General features: G+C 43.8%; 2 protein-coding genes across 2 annotated transcripts in view; both read left to right on the top strand.

Moving 5' to 3' along the window:
* LOC114003483 (nucleolar RNA helicase 2-like) overlaps positions 1-680 on the top strand; it is a 12,950-nt gene extending 12,270 nt beyond the window's left edge. The window contains exon 15 of the mRNA XM_039386742.1: positions 434-680. Coding sequence (XP_039242676.1) covers positions 434-601 — 168 coding nt within the window. The 3' untranslated portion in view covers positions 602-680. The remainder of the gene's footprint in view (positions 1-433) is intronic.
* An 840-nt stretch (positions 681-1,520) lies between these two features.
* On the top strand, positions 1,521-12,527 carry KIFBP (kinesin family binding protein). Its single transcript, XM_027750503.2, has 7 exons — positions 1,521-1,887; positions 3,914-4,012; positions 6,901-6,980; positions 7,097-7,280; positions 8,394-8,478; positions 10,256-10,368; positions 10,992-12,527. The coding sequence occupies exons 1-7, from the start codon at positions 1,543-1,545 to the stop codon at positions 11,868-11,870; spliced, it is 1,785 nt and encodes a 594-aa protein (XP_027606304.2). The 5' UTR covers positions 1,521-1,542; the 3' UTR covers positions 11,871-12,527.
* The last annotated feature ends 2,750 nt before the right edge of the window (positions 12,528-15,277 follow it).

Here is a 15,277-nt window from a genome sequence, read left to right as displayed (position 1 = left end):
TTAAGGTTTGTGTTTTAATAAGGACGTTGCGTAGACAACAGGGTGATTAGAAAGAACACAGCACAGTCATTAGAAAATACTCTGTCGTGGCTCTTTCTCATTTGTGTTTTCATGATATTACCTGATTTTACTAAATCCTATGCTCTTTGTCTACTCTGGGTTTTGACCTATCCAATGAATTTGAGAGTTCACCAGTTTTCTGTTGACTTCACTCTGTCTTGTCCCTTGTGAGGGTTTATCCTTTGTCACAGGACTGTGGGTGTTTGCCAGGGGGAATCTGATGACCTATTTTGGCAGGATTTGTGTGGAAATGCCTGTGTATTCAATGGGATTTGTCTGGAAGTGCTTGTGCATTCAGTGTTGTTTTTAATGATACAGGTACCTTGGACACTCCTGCAGGCACATAAAGTCTTGTTACATGGTCTTGTTTCAGGAACAGTGGAAGGACACCAGGCGCTGGCAGCTCTCGGTGGCAAAGGAGTTGCCTGAACTGGAAGAGTATCCCCAGGAGGCGGGACGAGGGTTCTCAAAGTTTGGAAATGGAAGGCAAGGCAACTTCAAGAGGAACAGCTGGTTCAAGAGTGGGAACCGGGGACTTTAACAGAACACTCGATTAACCTCCAGTACAGACTTGGGACTGAGCTGAATTTTATCAAACAGTAAAAGCCTGTTAGACGCTCCTCTTTGTCTTTATTCCTTGATAAAGCAGCCTGTCTTTGAGGATAACTAAAAACCATGTTTGCTGAGATAACTGGGTGTTTTGGGAGATTTTTCTTCCTGCCCAGCAAAGCAGCTGCTGTCTGTAAGGGCATCCCTGTCCTGGGGTGGTGAGTGTGCCTGGAAACTTGGCACTGTGGGGAGCAGCGCTCATCCAAACACGGACAGCCACCAAACCTCGCCCGTTCAGCAGCCCTTGCATTAAGAAATCTGGTTCTAAAATTTTTTTCAGAAAAATCTGACATCAGCCTCTCAGCACCCTTCCTCCAGAGCATCCCATGGATGTTGAGGCTCCAGTTTTCTTTAGGGTGCTTCTGTTTTCCAGCTCCTTCACGGTCTTCCAGCCTGTCACAGACTGCGGGGAGGGGGGAGGGGGAACCTCGAAGGGTTGGAAAGATGGGGGCCCGCTGAGGGGGCGCTGGATGGCGGCGGGGCAGGATCGGGATTGGGATGGCCCTGCTGAGGGGGCGCTGCGTGGTGGCTGGGTCAGGATGGCCCCGCTGAGGGGGCGTTGGATGGCGGCGGGGCAGGATCGGGAATGGGATGGCCCTGCTGAGGGGGCGCTGCGTGGTGGCTGGGTCAGGATGGCCCCGCTGAGGGGGCGTTGGATGGCGGCGGGGCAGGATCAGGATCGGGATGGCCCCGCTGAGGGGGCGCTGGGTGGCGGCGGGGCAGGATCGGGATGGCCCCGCTGAGGGGGTGCTGGGTGGCGGCGGGGCGGGGTCGGGATTGGAACGGCCCCGCTGAGGGGGCGTTGGCTGACGGCGGGGCGGGATCGGGGCGGGATCGGGAAGGCCGCGCGGGGCGGGGCGGCGGCGCGGGAAGATGGCGGCGGGCGGCGGGTGGCCCGCGGTGTGCGAGAAGTTCCGCGCCGCCCGCACGCTCTCGGCCGTGGAGTCGCTGAAGGACCCCGAGACGGAGCCGTACCGCTCCAAGTACAGCGCCCGGGCGCTGCTGCAGGAGGTGAAGCAGCTGCTGAGCGCCGCCGAGGAGGGCGGCGAGGCGCGGGTGCTGGCCGTGCGGCGGGCCGTGCTGGAGTACGAGCTGGGCGTCAACCACACCGACACCGAGGAGCTGTCGGCCGGCGAGGAGCACCTGCAGCGCTGCACGCAGCTCCTGGAGCCGCACCGCCTGTCCCCGGACTGCGTGTCCCTCTACATCCAGGCCCAGGTGGGCGGGGGAGGCCGCGGGGAGGGGGGAGGCACCCCCGTGTCCTGACAGGCACTGCCTGGGTAACCATCATAAACACGGCCCCCGTTCCTGCCGGAAGAAATCATTCCCGGGGGCTGGCTGGGGAGGGGGGTTCTGTTTTAAGCCTTCTGCTGATGCCTCTGGGCGTGCAGGGCATCTAAAGTGTGTTCTCGCAATGGAAACTGTGTGTTGACAAAGCAGCGTGTTCCTCGGGACAGACCGAGACAGAACTGGTAAGAGCTGGACAGGAATAAATTAGTAGAAGACCTCAGTATATCCATCATTTGTGATTCCTTAACTCGTTTGTCGTCAAAGTGAAGTTGGGAGATGCTTTTATTGATGTGTAAATGGTAAATTGTTTGCTTTTCAGCCTCGTCTGTACTCTTTTAAGCTATTAAATTTTGTCCCGGATGAGTAAATACACTTTTGTTGGGGCTCAAAGTAATAATATTCATGTCTTTATTCTGAATAAAATAATACTCTTATCAAAATTAATTCTTGCCACACGAAGATTCACAAAAGGGCCTTTGTGGACCCGCTCTGCCATGGCAGCTGGTGTATAGTCAGGTATCTGTCTCTAGACTGTAAATTAAATAGAGCAGTTATTTAGATGTCTCTGTCAAAAATGGTTGCTCCAGTTAAAAAAGTTTCAGTAGTGCTCCCTGATCAAACGTTGCAATACTGTCAAGGAATTGCGTGCTGATGTGGAAAAGGTGCCAGTTAAACAGTGACTTGTCTTATGCTGGCTAAATTAGCGGAGTTGTCTGGAATTGTGAGGTTACATCTGCTTGTCCTTCAGTGCACCACTATGAATCTGTTACTCATTGTAAGGTAGAGATTGCTGGAGCCCAAACCAGATAATATCTTCCCACATGTTCCTGGTGGCTCTCGTGGCTGAGGGCCAGGGATTCCACTGTGCTTCTGAATGGTGTGTTGGAAAGCAGCTCTTGTCTCTGTTAGGCAAAAGTTTGCATGGACATGACTGTTTTGGGGCATTTAGGGAGCAGCAGGATGAAGTTTGTTGTGCAAAATTGCCATCAGTGGCCGTACTTCTCCAGATCCTGGGAGTCTAGAGTGTGCTGCCACAGCACTGACTGCTATTTTGAAAGAAGGAGCATTCCTCTTTCCTGCTTCTGATTTTCTGAGCTGCTTCTTAAGATTGTGTATCACACTTTCTGTCTAATGGAATTTGGTCTGTTCCACTGCTTGGCCTAAGGCAAAGTATTTCAGTTCATAAACAACATGTGATGTGCTTTCTTATAAAAATAACAAAATGAATGGAAGTAAAAAGGGTACTAGGCTGGCATACAACTACACATTCTAACTATTTTGAAGGTTTGGGGTTTTTTTTAGCCCTCTTGGATTTTGTAACAGCGCTGCCTAGGACTTAAATTAGCATATCAGATATAGATTGTTATTAACACCTTCATCTTATTAATAAAATTAGAGGTAGTTTTTGTAAAAGGTGGATTCACAGATGCAGTAACTTGCTATGTATGTTGCTTTGACTGAAATTTGAAGGCAGTAGTCAATAGCTTTTGCATCTTAAAGGCACTTTTCATCTCTTTCTGTTGTTGAAAATTTACAAGCATTCATTCCCAGCATGTCTTTTTCCTGTTAACTCTTTCAATGGAGTCATGGTAAAAGTTTCTAATGTCTTGTCTCTTTTTCTGACATATGTATGTGATGTAAAAGCTGCATGAATTGGATGCGGAATGTGCTTGGAAAAAGCTCATTATTTGGACACACCAATCCTTACCTGGCAGAATAAACACAGAAAGTTACAGTCAGAGAGGTGAATTTTGTGTGTGAAGTTTGCTGTGTGAGAACCCCTTCTTTTTTGAGCAATTCACAGTCAAGTGGATGGGCACCATTTTTGCTTTTTGAAATTCATTTTATTAGAACACAAATATATGATGAAGACTGAATTGTTTGGAGAAACTGTGTAATGTAAATGAAACACAATGGGAAAATAACTGGGTTTTTTTTTTCCTTTTACCTTTAGAACAACCTGGGTATCCTCTGGTCTCGAAGGGATGAAATTGAAACTGCACAAACTTACTTGGAATCTGCAGAAGCCTTGTATAACCAGTACATGAAAGAGGTACTGTGTTAGCACTGTAGCAGGTCTTACTTTCACTGAAACTGCCACTTGCAGTTTAGGTAATCTTTGAAGTAACCATATAATGGAAATTGAGTTTCTGCCCTTTATCCTGGCTGCTGTGGTACCTTTGGCAAGGGACAGGAGTTGTCCTGCTGTATAGGACAAGGCAAACCAGGGCATTGCTTGCTGATTTCAAAGTGGAAAATAAGTTTGCTCAAAAATAATGGTCCCTTTTGAAAGCCCTTTAGTAATCCAAAGTTGAAGCCAGGTAGAATCTGGATTTTAAAGAGAACTATTATTAAATCTTATCTTGGAAGTGATGTACAGTGTCAATCCATTACTTTCAGTGGGAAGAGGAAGCAAAACTGTAATATTTGGATGGTTTGCTCTGACTGTGCAGTGTTTTGTAGAGACAAGTAGTTTAGTTCCATATCCAAGAGGACAATCTTACAAACAGCTAACCCTCTCATGCATATTAAACAACCTTTTGAGCTGTGGATTCCGCTGTGTATCTGACAAAGACTCCCTTGTGCTATTTTTAAGCTCTTTGCAAAGCTGTTTCTACACTGACTTGCCTCAAGGACAGTTCTTGAGTGAGGTAAAAACATTTGTTGCCTTCAAGGAGCAGTAGCTGTGTCTCAGGACAGCTGTACAGGTTGGACAGACCTTAGTTTCATGAAATTGCAGTCCAGGTTTTATATGAAGTGGGTTTATAGCACAGGTGTGATTCCCCTGGAGATCTTTAGAATGGGTTAGTCTTTATTGGTTGGTTACTGCTCTGTTTCCACCTATGCAGCTGTGCTGGCCTACACCGATAGCAAATGGATCCAGAAAAAAAAACCACTGAAAAGCTTCTCGATTTATTTTCTGCCCTCTGGTTCAGTGGAGACACTACATCTCTCTGCAGACCCTCTCTCTAATTAATTCCTGATGATCAACTTTAATATTTATACCCAGCCCTGGGTGTAAATATCATCTGCTTTCACATCACCTCTAAAAGCTTCTGGCACTTGTTCCAGTGATTATGAAATTGGACTGGTACTACCATGTAGTGGGTTAAACAGTGCTGCCAAATACTTCACATTTTCACTGTGGACTTTTCTGAAACTGTTAATTTTTGTTAGTATTAGCTACTTGAATATTCCTTCTGGGGCTTTGCTGCCATACATACGTGTCTGTTAATAAGCCCATGCCAGATCACTTCCGCAGGTTTTCCCCAAAATTTTTTTACTTGCCACTTACAGTTCAAGGCATTGTGTAGCTATATCAAAAGACTTTCTTTTAAAAGAAAGTCCAGCAAAATAATGTTTCTGTGGTGACTTTATCGGACTTGGGTCATGTTTCTCTGAAAATACTGACTGTACCTGAGATAACCTGCAAAGAATTAATAACTCTCCAAACCACAGGGCATGGGAGAGCTTGTCTAACTGCTTTATGGTTTATAAAGAGGACTTGAGTTCCTTGCAGTGGTGTTTGATCCTTAGGATTTATACAGCCATGTCAACATTTGTCTTTCACAAATTATAAAAATGTGAATATACTTTTCTTAACAGTCCCCATTTTTAGGCTGTCAGGAATCCTTCCTGTCAGGGAGCCTTTGGTAAACTGTTGATTACTGAGACATTTTCCTGAGCTTACAAATTGGGTAGGGTGGTTTCCCCCCACTGAAGCAAAACCAAGGCAAGGAACTTGGGCTAATGAAGTCCACCTAGAAAGGAGAATTGCAGAGCTCTTCCTGAGGATAAGTAAAGGCATAAGGCTTGACACCAGAGGATAAATCTGTAGATGCAGGAAGGAGGCCAGAGTGTTACTTACCATGTCATTTCAGTTGCTTTATTGGCAGGAATAGCTCTAGTCTTGCCAGAATATGCTCCAAATCATGTTAGAAGGTTTGGGAGCCTTTGTACCTAAGGAAAACGAGATGGAGGGTTATAAACTCACATCTTAAAAGCTAATGAGGTATAAACAGAAAAACCTAAAGATTAAAAGATGGTGTGCAAAAATCTGCACACCTCATGTAGGTTAAACACACTTTAATTTGTCATTATCTGTTTCAGATGCATTTTTTAAGATGAATAGACCACTTCTATTAAAAGCAAACAAGCAGATCCATTCAGGGATTTTTGATGAGAAGCAGCTCAAAGATAAGAATATCTTTTCTTCCCTGTAGAGTGCATTCTCTGCCCTTGCTCCTGTTCCTGCCCGAGTCTGTATTATCTTATGAAAAATATTTCTCTCAACTGCTTTTTATTTGTTGCCTTACTTTCTCTTGGGCTAAGAAATAGATGAGGTCAGGAAAGGGCTGGACAAGCTGCATACTGAGACATTGCCTGTTGTCTCACTGGTGTATGTGAGTAAATCACCAGCATGTGTGTGTTTGGAGTCCCTTCAGAGCAGTTGGTGTTTCCAGCAGCTCTGCTGAGCACTCTGCACAGCGTGTTCTCTGCAGTACTTCCTGCAGGATGTTTTCTTGCTACTGATTAGTGCAGCTGTGCAAACGAATATTTCACACTTGAAGACATGCCTGGTGTTAAATTGGTGCCCGTTCTGTTATTGTACAAAATAAAGATGCCCAGTTACAGTCCTGTGGAACCCAGGCAGAGTATTTCGGGTGCAGGCAGCAAGCACTGTGTTCAAGGATGTAAGCAGAAGTCTTTTACAAGCTGAAAACTTTATCATTCCATGTGGAACTCTGGCCTTTGTGCTCTGAATCTCCTGAGCTTTGTAGAATTGCTCTGCAGACGTGGCACTGAGGTGTAAGTGCATTAAATGAAGCTGGGATTGGAATTTGGGATTGCAAAATGGTAAATGATGTGCAGCCAGGAGAGGGAGCACTGTGCTGCAGGGAAAGAAATGTAGTTTGCTGAATGTGGCATGTACCCTTGCAGGATGGAAATCCTCCCCTGGATCCCAGTGAACATTTCATGGCAGAAGAAGAAAAACTTACCGACCAAGAAAGATCCAAAAGGTGGGTGTGGAGCAGCATACCTACGTTATTATTACTTTTTTTTTTTTTTTAATTATAAGGGTGTATTTAGGGAGGGGAAAAAAAAAGCAGTCTAAAGAGACTGTTGTTTTTTCCAGATTTGAAAAAGCCTACACACATACTCTGTATTACCTGGCACAAGTCTACCAGCACCTGGACATGATTGAGAAGGCTGCTCAGTACTGCCACACCACTCTGAAACGCCAGCTGGAGTACTGTGGCTACTACCCAGTGGAATGGGCTCGCAATGCTGCTACTTTGTCACAGTACTATCTCTCCAAGGTCAGGCATCCAGTGTTTATTGGCTGTAATTGTATCACCAATGTAACTGTCAAGTAAGACAATTGTTTTAAACAGCTGTTTGAGACAGGGCTCCATGCTGAATTTAAAATGTACACCTATAAAACCACAAGTTGCCTTCTGACATGAAGCATCTCTCAGTTTTTTTTTGAGGACGTAGTGGCTTTCCTGTGGTGTTGTGACAGCAATGGGGAAAATGAGCAGGGGTGTAGACATGAGAGAAGCTCTGTAGTTAATTAAGTGTTAGCAATGATGTGATGTTCGTAAGTAAAACTTGAAGGTTATAATAATTTAATTTAAAACTCTTTCTTACATTGTTCTCTTACAATAAAGTTTAAAAACAAAACCATCTGAGGGCCAAGGTATGGCACACTGTATGTTTTCTCTAAGTTAGTGTCCATTGTACCTTAACATGTGCTTTAGAATTTTCTGAGCCTGTGTGAACATTAAAGGGAATATGTAAGTTGGCAGCTATTTGCCTTCACACACATCTTGACTCTAAATGATCTACTGTTAGGAAATGCTTCAGGTTTATTTAGCAATTTCTATATTCAGGGCTATTCAGATGCTCTTTTCTGATGCTTACAAAGTTTTCTGCCATACCTAAGCCAGTTAAAGTTAATTTCAATAGTAACTAGTAATTTCCATGTGTTTTTGATGCACTGATAGCACTAATCATTAATCAGTGCACTGTCAAATATGGGTAAAGGAACCCAGATCTGACTCAGGGTGTTGACTTGTGTATCCGGCTGTTCCCACTAACACCCCGTGATGGTGTTTGCCACAAGACATCACTTCCTTCACCGCAGGGAAGTGATGGTGGGGAGATCAGAGCAGAGAGAATGCTCACAGTGTACACAGCTAGTGCTAACAGCCAGGCTTGCTGTGGCTGTGGGGCAGAGAGAACAGCTGGTTAGAAAATACTGCATTCAGTAATAGCTGGGGAGGAATTGTGTGTTTTCTTCCAGTGCCCAGGGGAATGTGCTCCAGAGCCTCTCAGTTCTGTCATTTCGTGTGTGTTCACTGTCTGAGGGGGTTGGCCAGGCTGAGAGCAGTGCTGGGGCTGCTCAGTGCTGCTGGTTCTGTTTCTCCCAGGAATGCTTTATGGAGGCCCGGCACTGCCTGGCAGCAGCCAGTGTCATCTTCAGCCAAGCGGGACAGGTGCCGTCTGCTGAGGACGGTAAGTTGATGTAGAAGTCTTGAATAAAATTGTTGTGAATTAAGCATCATTGATACATAATGGTAAAACTGAAATTTAGCAACATGCATAAAACTTATCCTGATGTTAATTTTCTAAAATCTTTTTAATTAACAATAAAGTAGAATGCTGCTGAAAAGCTGCTGGTACTACAGCTCAAGACTGGCTATGAGTAGGCCCGGTGAGAAAACCTCAAGTGCTTGTTGCTGGTACCAGTGTTTGTTGCAGAAAGTACCAGAATAAACGTGAAATTTAAACCAATACCCACTTCAACAGTGGCAGTGGCTCTGTTTGTTCATTTGGCCTTGTACATGTGCTGAAAATGCAGTTTAACTCAGTGATCAGAGGGCAGAGATTCAATGAACCAAACCAGATGCTTCCTGGGAATAGTTTTAAAATAGAGAGGAAAACTGCAGCTCTTAAAACCCCAAATCCAGAAGGCACTTGAACTGCCTTTTGTTGCTGGATGCTGCAGCCTCATTAATAGCTCTTTTTGGAGTTGTAGCTCCCCTCCTTGTTTGGGCATTGATGCAAAGGAACAACTTGGCAGTTCAGTGTGAAGATCAGTAAAAGAAACTTTTAGAGAACTGACCCCAGTTTTAAGGACTTGTGGTTACATGATAGTGTCAGTGCTCTGTTTTAGGCTTAGTCTTTGCTTATCTACAGCACACCCTTTTGTGTCTGTGTCTCGGGCAACTGGTAGCTTCCAGTCCACGGAGCTTTAACTTGTGGAGAGTGAGCAAGTACAAATCAACTAAGTTTTATCTTACCTTCCTCCTGCACCAAATAGGAGTAGTGATTTTCCCATTTGTTGTGGTGGAGTAAATGTTTATCCTACCTCCCCTTCCTTTTTGTGGTACAGAGAGCTGGGCTGTGGACTTGCAGGAAGTTCTAATTAGAAAGATCAATGCATAGTCAGCATTGGCCACTCTCAAGCACATTCATTTTATGACGTTAATTGGAATATAAAATAACACAGAGATATTTAGTAAATGTGCCTTTTCTACATTATCAGCAATTCTTAATTCCTTAGGAACAGCGTGATTGGCTCTGATGAAAGATAATGAATGTGATGGGTCTGAGTCTGAACTGGCTTTTTTTTGGTGAACAGGAATGCTGCTGTCCTGTAGTAATGTTCCCTCATTGTTCAGCTAACTCACTGCCTTCTGCCTAGAGACTGGGAAATAAGCTTTCTTTGAAATCCATTTGTTTTTTGAAAATGTTATCTTGAGACATCAGAAGTGCTGCTACTTATGACAGTGGGGAGACTGTGGGGAGAAAAATACAGAAGTTGTAGAGCTAATAAATCTCATGTTTGTACCAGGTAGATTCTCCAAAGGCAGTTTCCCCTACTTTGTTCCCTTTTTTGATATCAAGTCTAGGGCCCATTGCAATACAAATGCCCTTATCCTCCTCAGTTACTGGGCAGGCAGCTGAATCTCAGAAAATGAATTATCCCGATTTCTTTCTCTTATTACAAAGAGACATGAAAACTTTTTCAGTGTAACACCTTCCAGATGAAAGATCTTTCCGAACATGCGTTCTGATCTATTTAAGAATTCTTGCATGGTGAATCCATGTTAATCTATAGGGGTTTCTACCAGAAACGACAGTTCACAGAATTATTATCTAAACCAACATGGACAACAGGTTTCTGTCTAACCGTGAAGAAAAATTAATTGAATACAAGTATCATATTCTTTACTTGAAACATTTGAGGGAGTTCTCTAAACGTTTTTGTGTGTTTATGTCCATTCAGTAGACGAAACGGAGCAGGACCAACACGACCTGCCAGAGAGGAAAGCTGAAATTGCAAGATGCTGGATTAAGTATTGCCTCAATCTCCTGCAAAGCGCGCGGAAATTACTTGAGGTAATTTCCTGTTCTGTGGCTGTCATTGTCTAACAGCAAACTAAGCTTGCTTTGGTGTTTGCAGCAGGAATCAATTCACAGTGGGTAACAAGCAATAATGACACAACAGATGCTTGCAGTGTATCAAGTGTTCCATAGTGCAGCACTCAGGGATAAGCGTGGATAGATCAGCTAGTGCAGTGCTTGTACAGTGGCTTCACAAATTTCCCTTATCTCTGCTGCACTTCCTTGCAGCTTGATTTGACAGATTGCTTCTCATTAACTGCTAGTGAGAACATCACCTCAATGTGCACCAGTTTTGTGTGCTGGTGTTCTTATTCATTCAAGCATTTCATTCGTTCAGGTGTTCGTTTCATTCATTCAGGCATTCCTTCAGATGTTTAAAACAGCATTTGCTGAAGTGCTTTGCAGAAGCAGAGCCTTTGGGCTTCATGTTTGTTCCTTTGGCTATTTTGTCACACAGGGTAGGGAGACTGAATCATATTAGCTTTATGTTTTTACACAATCTATACTGTAATTGATTATTTTGGTGACTATAAGGTAACTCATAAATAAAATGATTCAGTGTCAGTCTCTCTTTGTGAGCCACATGCATTTTTAATTAGTATGCTTTCTCATTTCAGGATAACATAGGAGAGCTGGATCCAGACAGGCAGTTGGAACTCAAAGCCCAAAGGAAAAAAGAAGAGGATGAAAAAGAGAAGGGCAGGAAAAAAGCTGTCCTCTTTGGGACAAGTGATATATGTGACTCTGTCTTAGCCATGGAAGAGAAAGTGAGCAGTGTATATCCTTTAGATTTTCAGGAAGCCAGGGAAATCTTCCTAGTTGGTCAGAACTATGTTCAGGAAGCAAAAGAGTTCTTTCAGGTGGATGGTTATGTTACTGACCATATTGAAATTGTTCAGGATCACAGTGCTTTGTTTAAGGTCCTTGCTTTCTTTGAAGAAGACTATGAGAGGCGCTGCAAGATGCACAAGCGTAGGATAGACATGCTGGAGCCCATCTATGCAGACCTGAACCCCCAGTACTACCTGCTCATCTGCAGGCAGCTCCAGTGTGAGCTGGCTGACACCTACTATGAGATGATGGATTTAAAGGTAGCTATTGGTAACAGGTTAGAGAAACTAGACTCCCACACAGTTAAAAAGATTAATTCTCTGGCTCAGTTCGCAATCAAATATTATGAACTCTTCTTGGATTCTTTGAGGAACCCTGATAAGGTGTTTCCTGAAAAGCTCGAGGAAGATGTTCTTCGCCCTGCAATGGTGGCTAAATTTCATATTGCACGACTGTATGGTAAGCTTATTACTTCAGATAGCAAAAAGCAACTGGAAAATATGCAGACATCATTGGAATATTACACATTTCTGGTAGACTATTGTGAGAAGTACCCTGATGCTGTCCCTGCCGTTGAAACTGAACTAGAACTCAGTAAGGAGATGGTGACTCTGCTTCCAGCAAGCATGGAGAGGCTAAGAGCAAAGCTGTCTCCGTGTGTATAAATATTTACCTTGGAGGAGATGGGCACTATTAAGATGGTTTTCTGTCCGAGCCAGTGCTGTCAGACAGCTCCCATCCTGATTGATAGAATAAGGTGTCTGCAGTGGTGTCCACCTAGAGCCTGCAGTAGTGTGACCTTGTGACAGACTCAGAGCTCTCCTTGTCCGTAGCTCACCCACACTAGTGGTATAAACTCTAAATGTAAAGTATAAGTCCAGCTAATGCTTTGTACTGTTCATCCTGTATGTAAATATGAACCTTTTCTCCCTGATGCCTTTTTCCTTCAGCATATGGTTCAGTTTCTAAATGTAGTGCTGTATGATAATAGTTTCTTTTAAAAGAATTTGCTTCTCTAAGAAATTTTTTTCTAATATACCTGAAGCACGTTCTTCCAACTAGAATGCATTTTATCTCTTCTAATGTTTGTCCCCAGAGAACTTTATCCACGTGAAGGGAACTTGTTTTCAATATTTATTTTGTATGTTGCTCAGTGTTTTCTTCTTTTCCCTTGTTCATCAAAACCTAGTTGATAGAGGCTCAATAAATGGACTAGCTTGGCTAAATGTTTCTTCAGAGTCCTTGGAATTCTGTTTCCTGTGTCTTACTAAGATACGATACACTTTTCAACTTTGGCCAAAATAAATGGTTGTGAAAGTGTTTCCATATGAGTGTCTTCAGTAAAAACACATGAGCAGTTAAGTGCCAGAAGTAAGAGCAAGAAAGCAGCAAACTTTCTTTGTGGTGGGAGGAGATTCCCTGCCCTTAAAACACTGTAGAGAATTCACAGCTTACAGGTTCTGTGCTCTACTGCTCCAAACGTTTGCCTAATACAGCTTAAAGTCCTGGGATGCCATGGATGGCTTCTTGTGTTGCTCAGGGAGTCCAAGTGTTGTCTTAGCAGGAGCTGCAATTTGGGACCTCTCTGAAGTTGTTTTAGCTGAAATGCAGAGCATTGTCCAACTGCATGGTAAGAGCTGATGGTCAGCAGTGCCAGGGGACACAGGGAAGGTGAAGGGACAATGTGACAGGCTGTTCAGTAGGGGGCCACTGGGCACCAGCAGCTTTATCACTGACAGGGTGATAAGTTGGGAAGATGTTTACAATAATAGAGGAGAATAGTTGAAACAACTGGATTATTCTGGAAAATAAGGAAGGGGAAAGAAGATGTTTGCTTGGAAGGTGTGAGGGCATGTGCAAAGCAAGAAATCATGTACATCTTAAATGTGTGGTGAAAATCCCTCCTGCAGAGAGTTCTGCAGGCTAGACTGCTAACCACAAAATAGGCCAACAAATGGGTGCTGGAAATGAGCAGCAGCAAAACTCAAAACTAGACCAGCTCCTTGCGTGCATATAGAATCAGGGAGTGTGTGCACGTGCATGAGTGTGTTGTTTCTGTTTAACTAAATAATTGTCTAGTCAGCCTTCAGGAGTTTCATTTCTGCTGTCAGATCTTTAATTCAGATTTTCCTGTGGCCCGAAGGTAGGGCAGACAGTTTCTAAGTGTAACACTTCTCAGCAGGCTGTATTGCACATTATTTTTCTCTGATTTCAGTTAAAGCTAGTGCACACTTTTACCACCAACTCAAAAGTTAAAATTTTTTTCTACTAACTTTTATTTTCATATTCATGTAGAAGAAGTCAATACATATTTGGGGTGTTTTATTATTTTTTTTCTTCTATACCTTAAGCAATTTTTTTTAGAGCAAGGATTGCTTCATCTTAGTTTTCCTGTAGTTTGGGGAATGATAGTTTGTGGGCTATTGCAGCATACAAAATCATCTTTTTTTCCCCTGTTACAGCCTTCAAATACTGGTATGAAGTAAGTTACCAACAGAGTAGAAAAAGCTGAGTGAAGTGCAGGGTATGTATCCCTTTTAAACAGCAGCTGGGTGCAGAGAAGCACCCTGAACCCACCAAAATCCTAGTGAGAGCTCAGCAGGCAGGTAGGAGTGTGTCCATAGATAAGAGTGCCTGGAAATACGAGGGATCAGAGCTTTTTCAGTGCAGCTGTGTGGTGACTGGCACTGTGGTTTGGAGATCTCTCTCCTTTAAAGACATCCCAGAATACTTCGGCTCTGCAGCTTTTCTTAAAATACATTTCATGTGGAGTTACAGAAACAAATGATGCCAGTTCTCCCATCTCCTGGAGTCAACATTCAGGGATCCTGCCAGCTAATTATGTTTTATTACTGGAGACTACATCATGCCAGATGCTCAGTACAGCACACTATGCTTTGCTTCTTTTAAGGCATGTCTTTTTAAGCAAACACTGTTTGTTCAGTGATTTGAGAGAATGAACTTATGTAAGATTGTGTATTTAGTTATTAAAAAAAAAAAAGGAGGTGGGGAGCTTGTTGGATTAGGCAGCAAAACTCCCTTCAGGAATGTTGAGTTTTAACTGTAAAGTATGTGTGAGGTCAGGCATTTATTTCAAAGATTAATTGAAGATTAGGTTCCTGTGAACTCCATTTAACCTGCATTTCTATTCCTTTCTGTACAGCAGAAAAGTCTTACAACTGAAACCTTCTTTCTGTTGTTGTACTAGTTTTTCTCCTTACCCAGCATAAAGCAGTGAGGTTTACAAGAAGTCCATGTTTGTGCAGAATTTGTATCGAGTGTGAAACCTGACCTCGGAGCTAAAACCTGCGTAATTCTTCAGATAGAGTCTAATGCTCGTGAGGAGTGTTTTGGTTTGGTTAAAAGCAGTTTTAATTGAAGCGCTCTTAATTCTCATGCTGGCCAGAGACATGGGATGTGCTGTGCTTCAATATTTTGTGAGACAAAGAAAGCAGTGCCTTGTTTTCTGTCTCTCCCTACAAGGCTGTCAAAGGAGGCTCTTTAGCGGTTGTCTCTCGAGGGGACTGGGCAGGAGGAGGGTGGCAGGACGTGACAGCCGTGTCCTGTGCTGCTCTCCAGGCAGCTGGAGCCCCGGGGGCTGCGGGCAGCAGCGAGCCCTCACTTCCCTTCGCAGCAGGAAAGCAGGTCTCCGTGTTGCAAGGGGAGCTCCAGTGGCGGTTGCTGCCTCGGCGTGACAAAAGCAAAAGGTCCCCAGGCTGGTTCGCCCTGTTTGCACTCCTGAAAGCTCCTCTGCTGGGAGTTTTGGTCCTCCCCGCTCGCGTGGTCCTGGCAAGGTGGATGGTTCCTTCTGTATCTGCACAGTGGAGATGTGTCAGTGTCCCAGTGCAGCGCTGGGTGTGATTGCTGCTGCACTTCCACATTTAAAGTGCTGCAGGAGCCTGAGGAGCCTTAACACCAGACAAGGAGAAATAAGACTGATGGTATTTACACATGGCTTTGCACATCTCAGCTTTGTTTGGTGTTTTCACTCAGCATTGAGAGAGCAAAGATGAGCTTTACTTGTGTGTTTCTTTTAAAAGACACAGAAAGTTGGTGTTAGCCAGATGTTTTC

The sequence above is a fragment of the Pipra filicauda genome, unplaced genomic scaffold (genome assembly GCF_003945595.2).
Source record: "Pipra filicauda isolate LSUMZ 115617 unplaced genomic scaffold, ASM394559v2 scaffold4_size7858003_pilon, whole genome shotgun sequence".
In the NCBI taxonomy this organism is placed as follows: domain Eukaryota; kingdom Metazoa; phylum Chordata; class Aves; order Passeriformes; family Pipridae; genus Pipra; species Pipra filicauda.
The sequence above is the reverse complement of the archived record's forward strand: the minus strand, read 5'-3'. Positions and strand labels throughout refer to the sequence as shown.